This window comes from Poromitra crassiceps, assembly GCF_964638095.1.
Source record: "Poromitra crassiceps genome assembly, chromosome: 4".
NCBI lineage: Eukaryota > Metazoa > Chordata > Actinopteri > Beryciformes > Melamphaidae > Poromitra > Poromitra crassiceps.
In genome coordinates, this window is record NC_139626.1 from 60,804,045 (window position 1) to 60,827,964 (window position 23,920).

At 45.6% G+C, this 23,920-nt stretch overlaps 1 protein-coding gene across 1 annotated transcript in view; it reads right to left on the reverse strand.

Moving 5' to 3' along the window:
• usp34 (ubiquitin specific peptidase 34) overlaps window positions 1-23,920 on the reverse strand; it is a 249,063-nt gene that overhangs the window by 76,075 nt on the left and 149,068 nt on the right. Inside the window, 13 exon segments of the mRNA XM_083636161.1 lie at window positions 823-969; window positions 1,612-1,677; window positions 2,404-2,567; window positions 6,524-6,828; window positions 8,268-8,323; window positions 8,917-9,021; window positions 13,380-13,532; window positions 16,215-16,339; window positions 18,932-18,972; window positions 19,361-19,443; window positions 19,722-19,922; window positions 21,433-21,519; window positions 22,187-22,270. Coding sequence (XP_083492287.1) covers window positions 823-969; window positions 1,612-1,677; window positions 2,404-2,567; window positions 6,524-6,828; window positions 8,268-8,323; window positions 8,917-9,021; window positions 13,380-13,532; window positions 16,215-16,339; window positions 18,932-18,972; window positions 19,361-19,443; window positions 19,722-19,922; window positions 21,433-21,519; window positions 22,187-22,270 — 1,617 coding nt within the window.

A 23,920-nucleotide genomic window follows, 5' to 3' on the forward strand; every position in this document is an offset into this window, starting at 1 on the left:
GGACGCTCCCCCTGCTTCTCTACCCTGGCTCTCCCCCCCCTGCATCCCCATCTCTCCTTCTCTCCTCCTCCACATTCCTATCTTCTCCCCACCTCCCCCCTCTCCTCCGTCTATATTGCTCATTCTCTCCCCACCTCCTCCCTCCCCCTGCTCTCTTCTCCCCCACACCTCCCCTCCCTTCCCCTCTCCTGCTCTCTCCTCTTGCTCCTTCCCCACCTCCTATACCCTCCCCACCCCATCACTCTCTCACATTCCCCCTGCTATTCTCCCTTCTCCTGCGCTCTCCTCTGCTCTCCCCTCATTCCTATATTTTCTATATTATCAATTGTTCAAATGTTATCTTTATTCTGTATATTCATGTTACTGTTGTGTCAGCTAGAATTAGCTAGACATACTTTCTGTGAAGCCCTCTGAGACATGCTTGTGAATTAGGGCTATATAAATAAACTTGACTTGACTTGGCTCTCACGGCCCCTTATATCAGGGGGGCGGTCCGTCGCGGTCGTCTGAACGATGATTGGTCAGACTTGGTGCTACTGGAGCTTCCATGAACGTTTCCCACAGGTGAGATAGCGAATGAGAGAGATTGAAAGAGAACACGGTGATGTTTCCACCATTCACATGGCGTGACGAGTAGATCAAACCGGCACTGCATATGTGTGTGTGTGTGCGTGTGTGTGTGCGTGTGTGTGTGTGTGTGTGTGTGTGTATGTGTGCGTGTGTATGTGTGCGTGTGTATGTGTGCGTGTGTGCGTGTGTGTGTGCGTGCGTGTGTGCGTGTGTGTGTGCGTGTGTGTGTGTGTGTGTGTGTGTGTAGTGTACCAGGTCCTGGGACATCTCCTCTATCTTGGTGATGAGGTCAGTGAAGAACTCCGTCATGTCCTTCTGCTCCCCGGTGTTCAGAGGCTGCTTGTCCATGGTGTAGGTCTTACAGAAGGGACGCGGGTTGTACGCCTTCCTCTCACTCTCCTGCACGCACACGCGCGCACGCACACACACACACACACACACACGGGGGGGGGGGGGGGGGTAATCAATTTGGGAAGAGAGTTGTGTGTTTGATTCTGTTCTTAGTGAACTTTCTCTTCACTGAGAGCAGAACACAGCTACAATTTAAACAATGTAACTAAATAAAGATGTTACAATACAAAGTTACAGTCCATGTTACAGTCCATGTTTTGCGTGGATGATGGTGAAACTCGTGTTGTACTTTTCTACTTACACACACACACACACACACACACACACACACACACACACACACACACACACTCCTTTTGTCGGTCAGTTGGAGAATAAAAATGGTAACTTTGCATTTAACATGAAGGGTTTTTCTTCCATTTAAGAGTGTTCAGGTTTGTGCTATTCTGAACAACTTAAAGTACTTTGTTTAACAAACCAATCCCGTGTGTCATAAACCTACAAAACTCAACTTTGTAAATGTACAAGATGATGAAAAGCCAGTTGAGATGATTGCATCTCTTAATTGATTACCGTAATTTAATCCAAGAGAATTCTGCTGATAGAAGTGAGAGAGGATGAAATGGAGAAGACAGAGATGGGTTTGGTGTAACTGGAACTTGAGATTCCGTTGGTGTAACTGGAACTCACCATGAGATAGGTGAACATCTTCTGCAGCTCCAGCAGGGTGGTCTTGTGTTTGATTTCCTCTGCATACTGTCAACACACACACACACACACACACACACACACACACACACACACACACACACACACACACACACACACACACACACACACACACACAATGAGATGTTAAAGTGATAATCTTGAAGATTGATTTCCATGTCCTTCTCTTTGGCGACACCTGTGGCGACGAGCGGTAATTGTAAGTGAGATCCAAACTATGTTTGCATATCCGACGTTAATCAGTTTGTTCGGCCATGGTAAGAAGAATGGTAAGCTGTTATCCTACTTCACATAAGAGTAATGTTGTCAGGAGCCTACATGGTCTATTGCATCATCTCCGCCTACCCTCTCTGGGGTGTCACTCACCACAGACAGACACCCAGTTCATAAATGCTGCAATTCTGAAAATGGCGTGGATCTTTTGCATGACGTGCGAGCCTCGGTTCAGTTCAGTATAAATACTCGTGTGGGGTTTGTCCAGAGTTTGTCCCATCATTTCGAGATGACATGTATCATATGCAACATGTAAATGATCCACGACAAAAATGCAAAGGCTTCCTTCCATCAATGGGCCATAGACTCAATCACCATGGTGTTGTCAACTCTATCAGATAGTGACTTGGACAGACATTTATTTACATGAAAATCTTTGAGACTAGCACTTTAAACTGGAATACTTTTAGCCGTCGCCAACTAATCAACTAGGTATTGTGAACACAAGAGGCTTCGAGCGCGCTCTCTCAGATCACTGACCTTGGCGGTGAAGACGGCCTGCCGGGCCTCCGGGATCATGTAGAGCTGCTGGATGGTGGAGGCCAGGTAGCAGGTGGCTCCCAGGTTGGTCAGGCCCACGAAGCGACACTCGGCTCGGACGTCGTCGTGCGGCCAGTAGTCCCACTTGTACGGAGCGTGAGAGGCTGGAGGAAAACAGCGGGAAGAAGAAACGTCGCGTTGACTCAAATATCCCATTTATTTTCACGCGTCGTGGCTTTGCTGGAGCGAGTGGTGCTAGTTTCACCTCGTATCTATTTAGACAATTGCACATTTTCCGGCTACAGCTGATAAATGTCAACTCAACCAGATATTTTGACAGGTTTTTTCTTGCACTAAAAATAGTTCTAATGGTAAAATAGTGAGCAGCTGTTGCTGGATTTTGGAATTCAACACATTGTCCAATAGATTAAAAAAAAAAAAAAAAAAGTTTCCTGTCCTGAACCTAGGTTTTTTTTGTTTTCACCTTCCAGAAATAAAAACAAAATTATAAAAAGCAGTTAGCATTTGACTGCTGTATTCTGCTCAGGAAGTGAATAACAACAAATACATTGTATTTGTACAGCACTTTTCAACACACTTAAAGGCCGGCTTTACCGTGGGGAATATGAACAAAAAAAAAAATGAAAAAAAAAAAAAAAAAAAAAAATGGGCCAGGTGACGCGTTTCGACGCGAAACGCGTCACCTGGCCCAATTTTTTTTTTTTTTTTTTTTTTTCATTTTTTAGCCAGAGAAAAAAAAAAAAAAAAAAAAAAATGGGCCAGGTGACGCGTTTCGACGCGAAACGCGTCACCTGGCCCAATTTATTTTTTCATTTATTTTTTTCTCTGGCTGTGAACAAGCAATTTCAAAAATTTCAACGGATTCGAAATTTAAGATTTTTTAAGAATTAATATATATTCATATTCCCCACGGTAAAGCCGGCCTTTAAAGACAGCGTATAAATACATGGCGTGTATAAACTTAAAGACAGCGTATAAATACATGGCGTGTATAAACTTAAAGACAGCGTATAAATACATGGCGTGTATAAACTCAAAGACAGCGTATAAATACATGGCGTGTATAAACTTAAAGACAGCGTATAAATACATGGCGTGTATAAACTTAAAGACAGTGTATAAATACATGGCGTGTATAAACTTAAAGACAGCGTATAAATACATGGCGTGTATAAACTTAAAGACAGCGTATAAATACATGGCGTGTATAAACTTAAAGACAGCGTATAAATACATGGCGTGTATAAACTTAAAGACAGCGTATAAATACATGGCGTGTATAAACTCAAAGACAGCGTATAAATACATGGCGTGTATAAACTTAAAGACAGTGTATAAATACATGGCGTGTATAAACTTAAAGACAGCGTATAAATACATGGCGTGTATAAACTTAAAGACAGTGTATAAATACATGGCGTGTATAAACTTAAAGACAGTGTATAAATACATGGCGTGTATAAACTTGCTGAGTTAGCCGACTCCTTCCACTGTGCCTAATGTATGCGTGTGTCTGGACGGTATTGATGATCAGGCTTCCCTGACTGTGGTTTTGCAGTGTTGTTCATTGCACTTCCATGTCAATGCTTCTACCTATATTATGTGATTATTGTTGATTGCTGATTGTATTGATTATTGTGTAATTGTTTTACACGAAGCAACGGTGTACCTGCCCATGACGAATTTCCCCCTGGGGACAAATAAAGTATAACTAACTAACTGATACCTTTTATATGTTTTTACTCCTTATTTATACTTAAGAGTATTGCACTTGTCGTCTGTTTTTTTCTTTGGTCATTTACTTTTTATTCGGTGTTTCCACTCTCGAAGCCTGGCGGGCCCACCAGGCCAACAACGCCTGGCCAGAAAAAAAAAGCCCCCCAAAAAAAGCCAAATCATTCAAAACAATAAGCATTTTGCTCTTAGGAGCATCGTGCCAGCGTGCAGCGCTGTTCCAAAACGTGGCAACGTGTGTCGTTGCCTGGGAAACGCACATCCCATAATACAACTGTTTGCATCGCATCCCATAATAGTATGATGACACTTGGGGATGCCATTGCGAACATAGATGCGAACAGGTTAGCTAAAAGTTTAGCGTCGCCAGCGAGGGCCCCCGCCGCTACGGTCGGGGTACGTTTCAAAATCCCTCCAGGCCTGAAATGTTTTCTAGGGGAAACACTGTTACTATTTTCATTCGAACAAACAAAACAGAACAAAACGGTAGAAAATAAACAAACATAAATGACAGGGGAGGATCTTTCTCAACACACTCAAGACTACACACATCTACATTCACATAATCATTCGCACCCCCCACATACAATTCTCATTTATAAACGTGTACCCACACCATGTCCAGACTCCTCCCCATCTCTCCGTCTGCACATGACCATGTGAGCACCCCCTCACACCAACGACCCATCATGGTCTCACTCGCGGAGAGATCGAGGGTCATTAAATTGAAGTGTACGTTCTCTACATGGTTTTGGTCTCAGCTATACCAAGTCAGGCCTTATAGCCGACACACAGGCAAGCCACTTCGACCAATTATCTTCAAAGGAATCAACTTTAGCTCTTAGTCTAAATCAAGTGGTTCACATAACTGACAAAAATTAGACCACGGACCCCCATTTGATAGGATTTTGTCCCACGGTCGCCCATATGATAATAAGATTGATGTTTTTAGATGTTTTATTACAGAAAGTGTATAAAAACCCATGACCAAAATAGTCATTGACAAATTGTGTTACTTATGAATGGAATTATAGCGAAAATAAATCAACCGCTTTTTGGCTGGGGACCCCCTGGAACCCCCTCAAGGACCCCTGGGGGTCCCCGGACCCCCATTTGAGAACCACCGGTCTAAATGTTACTCTCTCCATTACATATATGGAGTGGATTAAATCCATCCATTCATTTACGGTTGGTACATCTTGTTTTAGCCATTTTCTAGTCACCGCCTTTTTTGCTGGCCACTAGCATCGCTCTCAGCATGTATTCGTCTCGCTTCGTCCAATGTAACTCTTCTATATCTCCCAGATACAACATTTTAAAATCAAAATTGATTTCAATCTTCAAAACTGCCTCCAGGAGCTCGTGTACTTCTTTCCAAAATGGAGCCACAGAGGGACAACTCCAAAAAATGTGAAAGTGGTTCGCCATTGTGTTTCCACAGGACCTCCAACAGACCGTCTGGTGAGAGTAGCTGTTGTCTGTTTTATTAATATGTGTTTGTACGACAAATTTCCCACCAGTGGGACAATAGACTGAATTTTGAATATATATAAAAAAATATATATATTATATAAGATACAACAGCACTTTATTGATCCCCTAGAGAGGAAATTCATGTAGATGTACACATGTACTTTATGTATGTAAAACTATGTAAAAAAAACAAAAAAAAAACATGGAATAGGTCAATACATGTGTGGGGGTTCAGATGAACTGTTGCGATATGACTGTAATGTAACAGATGAACTGTTTTGTGCCCTCCTGTACTCATGTCTCCCCTCACCCTGCATGTGCTGTACTCTCTGCACTCATGTCTCCCCTCACCCTGCATGTGCTGTACTCTCTGTACTCATGTCTCCCCTCACCCTGCATGTGCTGTACTCTCTGTACTCATGTCTCCCCTCACCCTGCATGTGCTGTACTCTCTGCACTCATGTCTCCCCCTCACCCTGCATGTGCTGTACTCTCTGTACTCATGTCTCCCCCTCACCCTGCATGTGCTGTACTCTCTGTACTCATGTCTCCCCCTCACCCTGCATGTGCTGTACTCTCTGTACTCATGTCTCCCCTCACCCTGCATGTGCTGTACTCTCTGCACTCATGTCTCCCCCTCACCCTGCATGTGCTGTACTCTCTGTACTCATGTCTCCCCCTCACCCTGCATGTGCTGTACTCTCTGTACTCATGTCTCCCCTCACCCTGCATGTGCTGTACTCTCTGTACTCATGTCTCCCCCTCACCCTGCATGTGCTGTACTCTCTGCACTCATGTCTCCCCCTCACCCTGCATGTGCTGTACTCTCTGTACTCATGTCTCCCCCTCACCCTGCATGTGCTGTACTCTCTGTACTCATGTCTCCCCTCACCCTGCATGTGCTGGGACATGACCCAGTTGTGCAGCAGTCGGTAGTTCTCCACCGAGCCCTTCACCGTCTCCACCAGCAGGTCGTAGGCGGCGGCGCGGGCGGCGTGCGACTTGCACTTGGGCTGGGCGCGGTCGGCCAGGCTGGGCAGCAGGAACAGCAGGTTGTGCACGTCTCGGAGGAACTCCTGGCCCTCGCGGGAGAACTTGAAGGGGGGCTTGTGCTTCAGCACGCTGGTGGCCAGGCGGAGCAGACCCGTCAGCCCATCATCCTCGATCGTCCCATCCTGCTGGTCCAGGATCTCACGGCTGCAGAGTGCAGGAAACCACATGTTACCATTCAGTACTGTGCACAGGAAACCACATGTTACCAATACCATTCAGTATTGTGCACAGGAAACCACATGTTACCAATACCATTCAGTATTGTGCACAGGAAACCACATGTTACCAATACCATTCAGTATTGTGCACAGGAAACCACATGTTACCAATACCATTCAGTATTGTGCACAGGAAACCACATGTTACCAATCAGTATTGTGCACAGGAAACCACATGTTACCAATCAGTATTGTGCACAGGAAACCACATGTTACCAATCAGTATTGTGCACAGGAAACCACATGTTACCAATACCATTCAGTATTGTGCACAGGAAACCACATGTTACCATTCAGTATTGTGCACAGGAAACCACATGTTACCATTCAGTATTGTGCACAGGAAACCACGTTACCAATACCATTCAGTATTGTGCACTGGAAACCACATGTTAGCAATACCATTCAGTACTGTGTATAAGCCTTAGGGACATGTAAAATAAATCCTTTAAAGAAGCTATAAGGAACTTTCAACTGCTGATGAAACAGTCTAAATGTAATACTGATGCCTCACATCTTAGCTACATCAGAAAATGAAATGCATTTTCATTCTGGGCAAACCAAACAGTACCGCTTTTGTCCACAGGCGATGCTACAATAAACACTATCCCAAGTGAAAGTTCCCTGTAGTTGCTTTAAAGTGAAGATGCTTTAAAAAATAATGAAACATAAACAAAAAAATACTGTTACTGAAAATACTGAGTGACACAGTTTTTTTTATTATCAATAAACCTAACCATTTAGAAAAAAAGTGGCACAAAAGTGGAGGAGGGGGGTCCTGCATAGCAGTTCATGCTGTGAACTGCTATGATGAGATGCTATTCATGCTAATCAGAAAAAAGATATAATTTAAAGCCCCATTCAGCAAGTTTTCCAAGTTTTGCTATTGGGGAAACTGCGCCCTCTGCGTGCATTAGTATCGATAACGATATCGCCGTTCAAAGTCAACAAAACACAGCGCCAGAAAGCTCTATGTACATGTTGTGACATCGGGTACTCACCACGTGATGAAATAATAATCCATAGTTCCGTGAAACATCATTTTCGTAGCAAATCCGAATCGAGTTACTTCCTTGTTTTCATGAAGACAGCGCTTCCGCTGTACAGCGCATGCGCGCGTCCTTTTTTTTTTTTTTTATTGCCATGGCAGACAACCTGCTTAGTCCCAGGGCTGGCCAATGGAGGGTCGGTGTGTGATAAATAAAGGCGAGAGTCTCCCTATTACAAGTCAATCTACCATGTCCTGTGACTAAAAAGCTCTTATATTACAGTAAAAAAATGTCAAAAATCTTACTGATTGGGGCTTTAATTAACAAATTCTTATCGTTGTTGAGGTAAAGCTGCTGTATAAAGTGTGTGACTGACCTCCTGATGCAGTCAGCCAGGTGTCGGGCCAGAGCATCCAGGTCCAGCAGAGTCGTCTGCACCGAGCCAGGCAGCCACAGAGAGGGAGACACCATGCCATACGTTTACATACACGCACACTATCAACAGCTTCAATACATACCAATAACAGCTTCAATACTAGAGCTGCCGAAAATAATCGATTCAGAGATGCATCGCGATGCTTAATAGGACGATTCTGAATCGATTAACAAATATCAAAAAATTTTTTTTTTTATAATCAAATAGAATATAATGGAAGTACATGCAGTTGTTCATTTTAATTATGGATCATAATACAATGCAATTCCAAATGCACTTTTATTTTAAAAGTAGCCACACAGTGAGAAAAAAGAAAGTGAGAAAAAATAAATCATGTATTGCGGAAAAGGTGATGCATCGATTTAAGATGCATCGAGATGCATCGGAGATGCATCGAGATGCATCGTATAATCGAATCGAATCGAATCGTAGACTTGTATAATCGAATCGTATCGAATCGTGAGATCAGTGAAGATGCACAGCTCTATTCAATACACACTAATACTATCAAGAGCTTCAACACACACACACACCAATAGTATCAACGGCTTATCTCTACAGACTAAATCCACAGTATGTTGGTTCCTACCTGGCTGGCGTCTTTAACATGGATGTTATCAATGAGTTTACAGAGCAGCCAGAAGTATTCTTTACAGCCCATCCTCAACATAGGCTCCTCTTCATAGTCCTCCACCTGTAGAGGTGCAGGCAGACACACACACACGCACGCAGCCACGCACGCACACGCACACGCACACGCACACACACACACACACACACGTCAAGAGCAAATCCCCTTTTTGGTTTTATATCCGTTTATAGTGATCACGGTTATAGTGATCAACCACTTCTACTGATCAAAAAGCTTGGTCCTGAATCATTCCTACACACATGCTGTTTCAATCATTCAAATTCAAATTCAAGTTCAAAAGGGCTTTATTGGCATGATAAGGTGCATCTTACATTGCCAAAGCATACATTAGCAACACTTAGCAATTCAAAGAATCAAAAACAGCAAACAAGGCATTTTGTTACCCAGTAACATAAATCACAAAATCTAAAGATATTCAAAGAGGAAGAGAAAAGAAAATTTAATGGAATGTGATAAGATAGAATATAATAGAAGACTATTGTTGACCGGAATCTATTCAGAATAATAACAGAACTGTAATAAATAGGCAGTTAAATGGTGATAGTGCAAATAGAGAGCAATTACAGTGTATTAACAAAAATTCACAGAATCCGTAAATAACCGTTGTTATTTTTAAATCTTCAGAAGAGAGCGAAAAACCTTTTTTTTTACTTACAAACTGACAAAATTGAGCCAATGAGATACAGCAGCGATACTCTGTGCATGTGTGTCTGTATATGGAGAGATCACAGCATCTCTGTCTGTGGAGAGATGGTGGCGTCTCTGTCTATGCGAGACAGCTGTGTTTGAAACAGCTGGAGACTGTATTCATGTAATACATATATACAAATGTCAATTAGATGTTAATCTGCATGAGAAGTAAATAAAAATAAATAAATCTGTTATAATGATCATCCGCTTATAGTGATCAATTTGAGCCGTCCCAAGCTGATCACTATAAGAGGAGTGCACTGTACTTGTCTTTATCAATAGTGTTTGCTATGTACCAGTCTTTCCAGCATTAATCCCATCAGAGGGACAATGTCTGGTAGAAAGACACTGGACTTCACTGTAGCAAAACTCAAATTGAGCCAGATCATTGTCCTTCAGGACTACTGACACAGAGTGTAGCTTGCAGGTGAGTAGAAACAGGACTACTGACACAGAGTGTATCTTGCAGGTGAGTAGAAACAGGACTACTGACACAGAGTGTATCTTGCAGGTGAGTAGAAACAGGACTACTGTCTTCTGCTGTGTGTTCTGCTGTGTTTTCTGCTGCATGTTCTACTGTATTCTGCTGCATGTTCTGCTGTGTGTTCTGCTGTGTGTTCTGCTGCGTGTTCTACTGTGTGTTCTACTGTGTTTTCTGCTGTGTGTTCTGCTGCGTGTTCTGCTGTGTGTTCTACTGTGTTTTCTGCTGTGTGTTCTGCTGCGTGTTCTACTGTATTCTGCTGCGTGTTCTGCTGTGTGTTCTGCTGTGTGTTCTACTGTGTGTTCTACTGTATTCTGCTGTGTGTTCTGCTGTGTGTTCGCAGCGTTTCTCAACTGGTGGGTCGCGACCCAAAGGTGGGTCACGGGGCTGTTTTGATTGGGTCGCGGACATTAACCAAACATTTTTTTTTTTTTTTTTTCCATATTTCATTTGAGTTAAATTCAGATTATTGAAACTGGATTAGCCTGACCTGTTTTACTTGTTTAACAAGCTGAAGCATATGCTCTGCCTGTAATTCAAGAGAAGTCTGCCTTTTCATTTCATATTTAATTTTAGTTAAATTCAGATGATTGAAACTGGATTAGCATGGCCCCAGTTTAATTAAAAGTTATGACCAGTTTAACTAAAAAGCATATAGCCTGCCTGTGATTCAAGAAAAGTCTGCCTTTTTATATTAGTTAACACGCTCACTGCCACTGACGTATTAATACGTCAAAAAAAATCCAGCGGTTCACTGCCATTGACGTATTAATACGTCAAAAAAATCAAAAAAAAAATTTTGACGGTGGGATGTGCATCTAACCCTTTTACATCTCTTATATACCGTAAGTATTGGACGTGTACAACGTGTACAACCCATTCCACCGACCCACTAAGTGGCGACAAGGAAGGAGGAAGGCAAGCAAAAAGCAGTGTGACGAAGCCATTCTCATGAAAATGGATTGGCGAAAACGCTTTCGTTTCGACTGCTGGCAGTCCAAGAAGCGAGCGAGTCCAACCAGACTTCCTCAAAGAGTGGCCGCTCAGACAGGCACAGCCACACAGCAGCTGCAAAGCAGTGAGACTGGTGACAAGCTTGTGACACGGCCGCTGGCTGCAGCCAAGAGGAACGCCCACGGAGGGAGGAGTTGGAAGCAGAGGGGAGTTTCCTGCTGTTATGGAGGAAATTACTGTTCAAAACTATTGTTTAGGTCTTACTGATGCCAAAAATGAATGGTTAAAGTGACTGTTCTATCGAATTTCACAAAAAGCCGTTTATCTCTGAATAATTTTTCTCACGCTGAAACCATGCTGTATTCAACTGCTAATGCTTACATAACTACTAACTCTACAAACTAACTCTTTTAGACAGAGAAAGCACACATTCTATTAGTTGTTTTGAGATATTGTGTGTTCACAAAATCTTAGCAGAAAAGAATCCTCGGCTCTTGTAAAATGAGCCAGAATCCTCAAAAAAAAACCTGGCAGAACCTACCTACAGCATTGAAAAAAGGGCTGGCAGTCAATGTGTTAAATTCAGACTATTGAAACTGGATTAGCATGACCAGGTTAACTTGTTTTATTATTATTATTATTATTATTATTATTATTATTATTATTATTATTATTATTATTATTATTATTAACTTGTTTAAAAACATATAGGCATGTAATTCAAGATAAGTCTGCCTTTTATTTCATATTTCATACAGTTCAAATAAGACTTTCTGAGCATGACCAGTTTGACTTGTTTAAATTTAAAAACATATAGGCCTGTAATTCAAGTCTGCCTTATTTCAATTGGTTTTTAGCCCTAGTTGCACTTCTGTTGCACTTTTTTGTTCATTTGAGGTTTATAACAGTGCATGAAGGCATTGTGTATTAAATTAATGCGCTATTTTTTGTGCAATAAATTTGAGTGGTTTAAAAAAAAATCTGAAATTTGGGTCGTGACTTCATGACAAGGAAAATAGTGGGTCCTGAGGCTACACCAGTTGAGAACCACTGTTCTACTGTATTCTGCTGCGTGTTCTGCTGTGTGTTCTGTTGTGTTCTGCTGCAGGTTTGAACTCAGACTGCTTTCAGAAACACATTGAACCAGTGAAGAGACACACCTCTGTGCTGACTAACACCACCTCAAGCTGAACAGCAGGTGAAGAGACACACCTCTGTGCTGACTAACACCACCTCAAGCTGAACAGCAGGTGAAGAGACACACCTCTGTGCTGACTAACACCACCTCAAGCTGAACAGCAGGTGAAGAGACACACCTCTGTGCTGACTAACACCACCTCAAGCTGAACAGCAGGTGAAGAGACACACCTCTGTGCTGACTAACACCACCTCAAGCTGAACAGCAGGTGAAGAGACACACCTCTGTGCTGACTAACACCACCTCAAGCTGAACAGCAGGTGAAGAGACACACCTCTGTGCTGACTAACACCACCTCAAGCTGAACAGCAGGTGAAGAGACACACCTCTGTGCTGACTAACACCACCTCAAGCTGAACAGCAGGTGAAGAGACACACCTCTGTGCTGACTAACACCACCTCAAGCTGAACAGCAGGTGAAGAGACACACCTCTGTGCTGACTAACACCACCTCAAGCTGAACAGCAGGTGAAGAGACACACCTCTGTGCTGACTAACACCACCTCAAGCTGAACAGCAGGTGAAGAGACACACCTCTGTGCTGACTAACACCACCTCAAGCTGAACAGCAGGTGAAGAGACACACCTCTGTGCTGACTAACACCACCTCAAGCTGAACAGCAGGTGAAGAGACACACCTCTGTGCTGACTAACACCACCTCAAGCTGAACAGCAGGTGAAGAGACACACCTCTGTGCTGACTAACACCACCTCAAGCTGAACAGCAGGTGAAGAGACACACCTCTGTGCTGACTAACACCACCTCAAGCTGAACAGCAGGTGAAGAGACACACCTCTGTGCTGACTAACACCACCTCAAGCTGAACAGCAGGGGGCGCTGCGGTTTTTCCCAAACACGCTTTTATCACACACCTAATGATCACGTTTAATGGGACTATTTCCCTTTCTCCAAGTTTAGTGTGTGCATGAGTAAGCAGAAGTGTGTGTGTGTGTGTGTGCGTGCACATGTGTGTGTGTGTGTGTGTGTGCACGTGTGTGTGTGTTTGCATGCGTGTGTGTGTGTGTGCACGTGTGTGTGTGTGTGTGTGTGTGTGTGTGTGTGTGTGTGGGACCCACCCTCAGTGGTTTGAGAGCCTGTGCGTCAGGCAGGAACTTGAGCAGCGTGGAGGCAGCCAGCAGCAGGAAGGATCTGTTGATGGACTCTCCTCCCTCCAGACCGGACAGAGACAGCTTGTACAGGCCGTTACACGCCTCGTGCCTCACCGCAGGCTGGAACGACCACACATCACACACGCACACGCGCACACACACACACACACACACACACACACACACACACACACACACACACGCACACACACACACACACACACGCACGCGACACAGATGCAACTTTAAGTTTTGGGGCAGATTGAGCCCTATGATCAACCCATAAAGGGATGAAATGTTGGGGTGCGGTTTGTCTTCTTCAGTCTGAAGTGCAGTGGAGAACAATTGGTATTTGTTGCATTTTCGTATTCAGGCTGACACTTCCCAAGTACAACTGAACGAGGGCTTGTAAACAAAAGTCACGTGACTCACAACTAGCTTGTTCATTGGACAGGACTTTGCTTCCAGTCGCCGTATGTTTGACTGATTGCTGCATTCCGCATTTTGCTGCGACTCGGACCGAACTGAGGTCAGAGGCCAGGAGGTCTGAGGTCAGGAGGTCTGAGGTCAGGAGGTCTGAGGTCAGGAGGTCTGAGGTCAGGAGGTCTGAGGTCAGGAGGTCTGAGGTCAGAAGCCAGGAGGTCTGAGGTCAGGAGGTCTGAGGTCAGAGGCCAGGAGGTCTGAGGTCAGGAGGTCTGAGGTCAGAGGCCAGGAGGTCTGAGGTCAGGAGGTCTGAGGTCTGAGGTCAGGAGGTCTGAGGTCAGGAGGTCTGAGGTCTGAGGTCAGGAGGTCTGAGGTCAGGAGGTCTGAGGTCAGGAGGTCTGAGGTCAGGAGGTCTGAGGTCAGGAGGTCTGAGGTCAGGAGGTCTGAGGTCAGGAGGTCTGAGGTCAGAGGCCAGGAGGTCTGAGGTCAGGAGGTCTGAGGTCAGAGGCCAGGAGGTCTGAGGTCAGGAGGTCTGAGGTCAGAGGCCAGGAGGTCTGAGGTCAGGAGGTCTGAGGTCAGAGGCCAGGAGGTCTGAGGTCTGAGGTCAGGAGGTCTGAGGTCAGGAGGTCTGAGGTCAGGAGGTCTGAGGTCAGGAGGTCTGAGGTCAGAGGCCAGGAGGTCTGAGGTCAGGAGGTCTGAGGTCAGGAGGTCTGAGGTCAGGAGGTCTGAGGTCTGAGGTCAGGAGGTCTGAGGTCAGGAGGTCTGAGGTCAGGAGGTCTGAGGTCTGAGGCCAGGAGGTCTGAGGCCAGGAGGTCTGAGGTCAGAGGCCAGGAGGTCTGAGGTCAGGAGGTCTGAGGTCAGAGGCCAGGAGGTCTGAGGTCAGGAGGTCTGAGGTCAGAGGCCAGGAGGTCTGAGGTCAGGAGGTCTGAGGTCAGGAGGTCTGAGGTCAGAGGCCAGGAGGTCTGAGGTCAGGAGGTCTGAGGTCAGAGGTCAGGAGGTCAGGAGGTCAGAGGCCAGGAGGTCTGAGCTCAGGAGGTCTGAGGTCAGAGGCCAGGAGGTCTGAGGTCAGGAGGTCTGAGGTCAGGAGGTCTGAGCTCAGAGGCCAGGAGGTCTGAGGTCAGAGGCCAGGAGGTCTGAGGTCAGGAGGTCTGAGGTCAGAGGCCAGGAGGTCTGAGGTCAGAGGCCAGAGGTCAGGAGGTCTGAGGTCAGAGGCCAGGAGGTCTGAGCTCAGAGGCCAGGAGGTCTGAGGCCAGGAGGTCTGAGGTCAGTTTGTTTGAACTGAGCTCAGAGGCCAGGAGGTCTGAGGTCAGAGGCCAGGAGGTCTGAGGTCAGAGGCCAGGAGGTCTGAGGTCAGAGGTCAGAGGCCAGGAGGTCTGAGGTCAGAAGGTCTGAGGCCAGAGGTCAGGAGGTCTGAGGTCAGAGGCCTGGAGGTCTGAGGCCAGAAGGTCTGAGGCCAGAGGTCAGGAGGTCTGAGGTCAGAGGCCAGGAGGTCTGAGGCCAGAAGGTCTGAGGCCAGAGGCCAGGAGGTCTGAGGTCAGAAGGTCTGAGGCCAGAGGTCAGGAGGTCTGAGGTCAGAGGCCAGGAGGTCTGAGGTCAGAAGGTCTGAGGCCAGAGGTCAGGAGGTCTGAGGTCAGAGGCCAGGAGGTCTGAGGCCAGAAGGTCTGAGGTCAGTTTGTTTGAACTGAGCTCAGAGGCCAGGAGGTCTGAGGTCAGAGGCCAGGAGGTCTGAGCTCAGTTTGTTTGAACTGAGCTCAGAGGCCAGGAGGTCTGAGGTCAGAGGCCAGGAGGTCTGAGGTCAGAAGGTCTGAGGCCAGAGGTCAGGAGGTCTGAGGTCAGAGGCCAGGAGGTCTGAGGCCAGAAGGTCTGAGGTCAGTTTGTTTGAACTGAGCTCAGAGGCCAGGAGGTCTGAGGTCAGAGGCCAGGAGGTCTGAGCTCAGTTTGTTTGAACTGAGCTCAGAGGCCAGGAGGTCTGAGCTCAGAGGCCAGGAGGTCTGAGGTCAGAGGCCAGGAGGTCTGAGCTCAGTTTGTTTGAACTGAGCTCAGAGGCCAGGAGGTCTGAGCTCAGAGGCCAGGAGGTCTGAGGTCAGAGGCCAGGAGGTCTGAGCTCAGTTTGTTTGAACTGAGCTCAGAGGCCAGGAGGTCTGAGCTCAGAGGCCAGGAGGTCTGAGCTCAGTTTGTTTGTGGTGCTCAGAGGCCAGGAGGTCTGAGCTCAGTTTGTTTGTGGTGCGTTTTGCGGGCTGATTGATTCTAGTTCTGCTGTAAGTCCACCAGTTCACATGCTGCTGGATCACTTCAAAACTACTGAGTTTGATTCCTTTAAAAAATAACTCAAAATGTGTGAAATACACCGACAGACTTGTTAAGGAGCTGTGGACTCACCTCAGGCACCAGCAGAGTGAGCTTCTTCAGCCAGTCGTGGAGGTGCTCACTGTCGGCCAGGCTGGACTTCACCATGGAGCAGCAGTGGGCCCAGCTCACCAGCAGCCACATGGAGTAGTGAGTCACTGGTGTTCAAATAAAACCAGTATCACCATGCGTTCAACAGTAACCACTCAGAACAAAACCAGTATCACTATGCGTCCAACAGTAACCACTCAGAACAAAACCAGTATCACTATGCATCCAACAGTAACCACTCAGAACAAAACCAGTATCACCGTGCATCCAACAGTAACCACTCAGAACAAAACCAGTATCACTATGCATCCAACAGTAACCACTCAGAACAAAACCAGTATCACTATGCATCCAACAGTAACCACTCAGAACAAAACCAGTATCAATATGCATCCCACAGTAACCACTCAGAACAAAACCAGTATCACTATGCATCCAACAGTAACCACTCAGAACAAAACCAGTATCACTATGCATCCAACAGTAACCACTCAGAACAAAACCAGTATCACTATGCATCCAACAGTAACCACTCAGAACAAAACCAGTATCACTATGCATCCAACAGTAACCACTCAGAACAAAACCAGTATCACTATGCATCCAACAGTAACCACTCAGAACAAAACCAGTATCACTATGCATCCAACAGTAACCACTCAGAACAAAACCAGTATCACTATGCATCCCACAGTAACCACTCAGAACAAAACCAGTATCACTATGCATCCCACAGTAACCACTCAGAACAAAACCAGTATCACTATGCATCCAACAGTAACCACTCAGAACAAAACCAGTATCACTATGCATCCCACAGTAACCACTCAGAACAAAACCAGTATCACTATGCATCCAACAGTAACCACTCAGAACAAAACCAGTATCACTATGCATCCAACAGTAACCACTCAGAACAAAACCAGTATCACTATGCATCCAACAGTAACCACTCAGAACAAAACCAGTATCACTATGCATCCCACAGTAACCACTCAGAACAAAACCAGTATCACTATGCATCCCACAGTAACCACTCAGAACAAAACCAGTATCACTATGCATCCAACAGTAACCACTCAGAACAAAACCAGTATCACTATGCATCCAACAGTAACCACTCAGAACAAAACCAGTATAACCGTGCATCCCAGTTAGTAACCACTCAGAACAATCTGGTTTTCTGCAGCAGGGCTATAGCATTTTACTTCCCTTACTGGTCAGGCATGCATTGTGTTGTTATGGTCATTGGTTTGTCAATCTAAAGGTCCTTACATGTCGGGAGCGCTTTTTTCATGCGATTAATTCACACGTCAATAATATTTTCCGAACCTATATCAGTCAATGCAACCGCGTACACACCAACGGCAAAGTTTCGCTGAGCGTTATTGCGGTGTTTATTTTTTCGAACCACGGTCGATTTTTCAGAAATTCGCTTCCGACGTGTACACATCTGTGGCTGTGACAGGTGGGTCAAAAACTGGCATCGCAATTTCGTGCGGTATATTCGCATCGCTCTTGATGTGTAAGGACCTTAATTCAGTTGCATCAACATGATTTTTCATTCTTTTGGAAGGAGATAAGTCATCCATTTTCTTTCTCTCTTCAATCAGTGTTTCACTATTTCTGTGTACAAACAAAACTCAATATAAAATAAGAATAAAATAATAAAACAAAATAATGTTCAGACGTGTGAATATCGATTAACTGCCGTTAAGAATGTAACAGATTCAAATGAATGAACTGTTCCGACATGTTTTGTTACTTTGTATCACTTCAATCTCCAGAGCTCATTGTTAACTTTTACAGTCCAGCAGAGGGCGCACCTCACCACCAACTACTGGCGCATGCAACAGGAGCGGTCACGTGAGAACCTCGTCACAAAGGAAGTCACGTGAGGAAGTAGGAGGAAACGAGCAGAACGTCAGAGCGCTAGCAAAACAGTTCTCAAACACAACTCGAGCACCTCGTCAATGATGAAATCAACTAACGGTTAAAGGTCCCATTCCGTGCAAAAGCTGTTTTTACTTGTAAATGCATATATACTGCTGTCAGCCCTCCCTGTAATGAGTGGTCACAAGCTCAGAACTGCCACAGTTGGATTTGTCCCTATACAGCTTCCCCCTGCAGTCTCCTCCAAGCCACACCCCCAAACGCTTCGTTTGCCCAGAGGGGAATTGGGACGTCACTAGCTTCCTCCTGCATACTGCGCGGGTCTCTCTCACACAAGCTACCTGCACCATTTTGTCTATAGCCACAAAATTAACACTTCTAGCTGGAGCGACGCCAACTGTACGTGATCCAGCAACTGCAGAGGTGCATTCGGTAAGTCTAGGCATTTTGAGATGTCCTCTTTAGGTAGTAACCGTTAAGTTAACGATAACTCGCAACCTAGCGTGCTGGTCCACAGAGGCTAATCTGATTGGCCGCTGGGAGCCTGGGGCGGGCTCTCCCTCAGCGGCCAATGGGAACTGTTAGTTCTGAATATATTATAGAAACAGGCCATTCTTGGGAAGCGACGAGATGAAAAAGGGACAACTCCGTCACAACAAACGGGGTTGCTATATTTTCGACAAATTAATCCAGAATCATGTTTTATGGACCAGAGACACACGTTTTTAAGAGGTTACAGCTGCACGAATTGGGACCTTTAAGGAAAATGCGTGAAGTTCCCATCCCTGCTGTAGGTCAATTCTCACCTTCATGACGGGACCTGTGGTCTGACTGAGCCTTCAGAACTCTGTGGAACAAAACACAAAATATCTACAATCGTGAAGAGCTGAGCGATTTACCTGGGGGTGAAATAACTATGAAGTTACAATTTTCAAATCCCAGAAGCTGCTATTAATTGCTTATGAAGGAGGGGCATGCCAAACGGATTTATAAACAAATGAGAAACTGCAGGCAATCTGGTCCATGGGTCAATGTAAACAAGCAATTTGAACAAAACCACTTTTGAAAATGTTAAAGTGAAAGAAAAAAGAAAAAAGCACGACAAGAAAAATCCCAATTACAATTTTTTGTCAATGTCTTTCAGCCCGACAATCATGTCGGTTATCTTGGGTATTTAAGTAGAACTTTCCAAAATAAAGTTAAATTAATGTTCAAAGTGTGGTGCATGCTGTCACCTGTGTGCCAGGTTGTCGTAGGTGTAGGCCACATTGATCAGACGCTGGATCAGGTTGGTTCCTTGGACGAGGCTCAGGAACACCTGGGAACATACACACACACACGACACACACACGAACGACACACACAGGTGAGGTTCAGGTCACACAATGCCTAGTTTGGCTTGCCATAGCATCTTGGTTTCACACTGTACCAGCGCAGGAGAGAGTCTGGCACCTATTACTCTCATTCTGGTATAGCGGGGGAAAACATCTTCCCACAGAACAGAGAAGCATCTTTACAGTTTGAGACGGGCTGTCACAGCATCAGAACCTGTGTGTGTGTGTGTGTGTGTGTGTGTGTGTGTGTGCGTGCGTGTACCTCTGTGAGGCGGGGGATGTGGAGACCCTTGCCGTGCTCTCCGGTGGCCTTGCGGGCCTTGCCGGGCCAGGCTCGCTTCCTCTGGCTGTCTGCCAGGCCGGACCAGGAGAACACGTCATGGTAAGCCAGGTCCAGATCAGCCGGGTCCACCGCAAACTGACACACCAGCTTCAACAGGCAGGCCAGGCAGTCCAGCAGCCACTAACACACACACACACGCACACGCGCACACACACACACATTACACTCTAAAATGATATGGACGGCCTTGAAGAGCAAGGTTGCAGGTAAAACATATATATATATGAATTTACATTTTGTACAAATGATTAGTACAAAAATACCCCCCATCCCCCATTTATTGATTGTTTTTAATTACAGGGCCCAGGGCAGAAATATGGAGACAAAGGTGGCTTTCTAAATGGACGTATAACACCTGTGACATCACTTGTTGCTGGACGTTCTGCCGGGGCCGATACATCACAGGTGTACAGTTCCATTTCAGGAACAGTGCCCCCTGCAGTTTACAGAAATGAGTGCCGATGTCGCAACACGCACGTGTGATTTAGAAAAACGTTTTTCCCTTAAAATCCCATTGCTACGTACCCCTCCTACAGATGAATGCAACGTGGTCTCCAGCCTGCACCGTGCTCTATAAAGGATACGGCAGCATTCACACACAACTCATCCACCATAAACGACGTCTGTACAAGTTAACTTGGCCTCTCGGGGCTTTTGGAGACTTGGATTACGCCCGTCGTCATCGTTTTTTACGCTTGAAAGTTGGTCCCCATCCACTTCAATTGTTTAGGAGAAGTCTGCAACAGGGTTCTGCTGCGAAACTCCACGGTTGTTTTGTGGACTAAAACCCTCAGAGTGTTTTCGGCTACACGAGTTTCCTCAAGGTATGAAACGTTTGATGGGCTAAATAAAGCCAGAAAACGAAATGAAAAGATTAAGAGTGTAATTAGAATTTTCTTTACAAGTCTATAAATGAAAATACCCTAAAGCTCCGAGAACGGGTTGCAACAATTTTCTCTTTGCATTCATTTACAATAGCCAAACTATAGGTATTTTACTTACAAATATTATTTCGCGTTCAATTTGAGCAGAGTAGAAATAAGGAGAGATCCTCCTTCTGTGTGGGAGGTGGTTTTTGCATAGAGGTCCCCAAAAGTCGAGGAATATTTTGCTGGGAGAGATGCTGCCTTTGATTTCATTTCACTCAAAATTAAATCAAACCCCTTACCGCTGTCCAGGACTGCTGAATCAAACCCCTTACCACTGTCCAGGACTCCTGAATCAAACCCCTTACCACTGTCCAGGACTCCTGAATCAAACCCCTTACCACTGTCCAGGACTCCTGAATCAAACCCCTTATCACTGTCCAGGACTCCTGAATCAAACCCCTTACCACTGTCCAGGGCTCCTGAATCAAACCCCTTACCGCTGTCCAGTACTCCTGAATCAAACCCCTTACCGCTGTCCAGGACTCCTGAATCAAACCCCTTACCACTGTCCAGGGCTCCTGAATCAAACCCCTTACCGCTGTCCAGTACTCCTGAATCAAACCCATTACCACTGTCCAGGACTCCTGAATCAAACCCCTTACCACTGTCCAGGACTCCTGAATCAAACCCTTTACCACTGTCCAGGACTCCTGAATCAAACCCCTTACCACTGTCCAGGACTCCTGAATCAAACCCCTTACCACTGTCCAGGACTCCTGGTCTTTGGGTTCAAGGATGGCCGAGTTGAAGATCTCCAGGAGCAACTGGAGGCCTCCAGAAGAAACAAACTGGAGAGGGAGGGAGAGAGAGAGAGACAGAAAGAGGGCGAGAGAGGGCGAGGAAGGGAGAAATAAGAGTGAAAAAGAGAGAAAGAGCGACAGAGAGAGAGAAATTACTTCCTCACAAAGTAAAACTAGAAGACCGCAACGCGGACTTATGCCTCCGCCATTAGTTCATTCTTGAGTCCAAATCGCCATTTGAGGCAAATTGGAAGAAATTCCGTCAAGGCGCTCGTGAGATGCTGCGTTACAGAGCTTGGAAATTGCATTCGAGAGGTCACAGTGACCTTGACCTTTGATAACCAAAATGGAATCAGTTCATCCTTGCGTCCAAGTCGATGTTTGAGCCAAATCAGAAGAAATTCTATCAAGCCGTTCTTGAGATGTTGCGTTAACGAACTTGGGAATGGCGTTCATGAGGTCATAGTGACCTTGAACTTTGACCACCAAAATGTAAATGTCATTCTTGAGTCCAAGTCGATGTTTGAGGCAAATTTGATGAAATTCCGTCAAGGCATTCCTGAGATATCACGTTAACAAACATCGTACGGACGGACGTACAACCTGGATCCATAATGCCTCCGGCCTGGCTATCGCCGGCGGAGGCATAAACAACCGACTACTGTCGTTTTTCACCAGCTGTGTGTGTGTGTGTGTGTGTGTGTGTGTGTTGTACCTTGCAGCTCCAGGTGTTCTTGCTGTTCTCTATCTGGTCCTCACTGGAGTCATCAGAGTCTGGGTACAGGTCACTGTAGCTGCCCTGGAAACACACACACACACACACACACACACACACACAATTCTATCTAGGCCATTGATTGTGGAGGTGTGACTGTGGAAAATAAAAAGTGCTCTGATAATGTATTATTTGCCCTCCTCTCCTTTCATTACGGGTCAGAAAAGTGTCTCTTAAAGTAGACTGTGTGGATGTGTCTGTTGGGTTTGTGTGTCTCTCTTACAGTAGACTCTGTGTGGATGTGTCTGTTGGGTTTGTGTGTGTCTCTTACAGTAGACTCTGTGTGGATGTGTCTGTTGGGTTTGTGTGTGTCTCTTACAGTAGACTCTGTGTGGATGTGTCTGTTGGGTTTGTGTGTGTCTCTTACAGTAGACTCTGTGTGGATGTGTATGTTGGGTTTGTGTGTGTGTCTCTTACAGTAGACTCTGTGGATGTGTCTGTTGGGTTTGTGTGTGTGTCTCTTACAGTAGACTCTCTGTGGATGTGTCTGTTGGGTGTGTGTGTGTCTCTTACAGTAGACTCTGTGTGGATGTGTATGTTGGGTTTGTGTGTGTGTCTCTTACAGTAGACTCTGTGGATGTGTCTGTTGGGTTTGTGTGTGTCTCTTACAGTAGACTCTGTGGATGTGTCTGTTGGGTTTGTGTGTGTCTCTTACAGTAGACTCTGTGGATGTGTCTGTTGGGTTTGTGTGTGTGTCTCTTACAGTAGACTGTGTGGATGTGTTTGTTGGGTTTGTGTGTGTGTGTGTGTGTGTGTGTGTGTGTGTCTTACAGTAGACTATGTGTGGATGTGTGTTGGGTTTGTGTGTGTGTCTCTTACAGTAGACTCTGTGTGGATGTGTCTGTTGGGTTTGTGTGTGTGTCTCTTACAGTAGACTCTGTGTGGATGTGTCTGTTGGGTTTGTGTGTGTGTCTCTTACAGTAGACTCTGTGGATGTGTCTGTTGGGTTTGTGTGTGTGTCTCTTACAGTAGACTCTGTGGATGTGTCTGTTTGGTTTGTGTGTGTGTCTCTTACAGTAGACTCTGTGGATGTGTCTGTTGGGTTTGTGTGTGTGTATCTTACAGTAGACTCTGTGTGGATGTGTCTGTTGGGTTTGTGTGTGTCTCTTACAGTAGACTGTGTGGATGTGTCTGTTGGGTTTGTGTGTGTCTCTTACAGTAGACTCTCTGTGGATGTGTCTGTTGGGTTTGTGTGTGTGTCTCTTACAGTAGACTCTCTGTGGATGTGTCTGTTGGGTTTGTGTGTGTCTCTCTTACAGTAGACTCTGTGTGGATGTGTCTGTTGGGTTTGTGTGTGTCTCTTACAGTAGACTCTCTGTGGATGTGTCTGTTGGGTGTGTGTGTGTGTGTCTCTTACAGTAGACTCTCTGTGGATGTGTCTGTTGGGTGTGTGTGTGTCTCTTACAGTAGACTCTCTGTGGATGTGTCTGTTGGGTTTGTGTGTGTGTCTCTTACAGTAGACTCTGTGTGGATGTGTCTGTTGGGTTTGTGTGTGTGTCTCTTACAGTAGACTCTGTGTGGATGTGTCTGTTGGGTGTGTGTGTGTGTCTCTTACAGTAGACTCTGTGTGGATGTGTCTGTTGGGTTTGTGTGTGTGTCTCTTACAGTAGACTCTGTGTGGATGTGTCTGTTGGGTTTGTGTGTGTGTCTCTTACAGTAGACTCTGTGTGGATG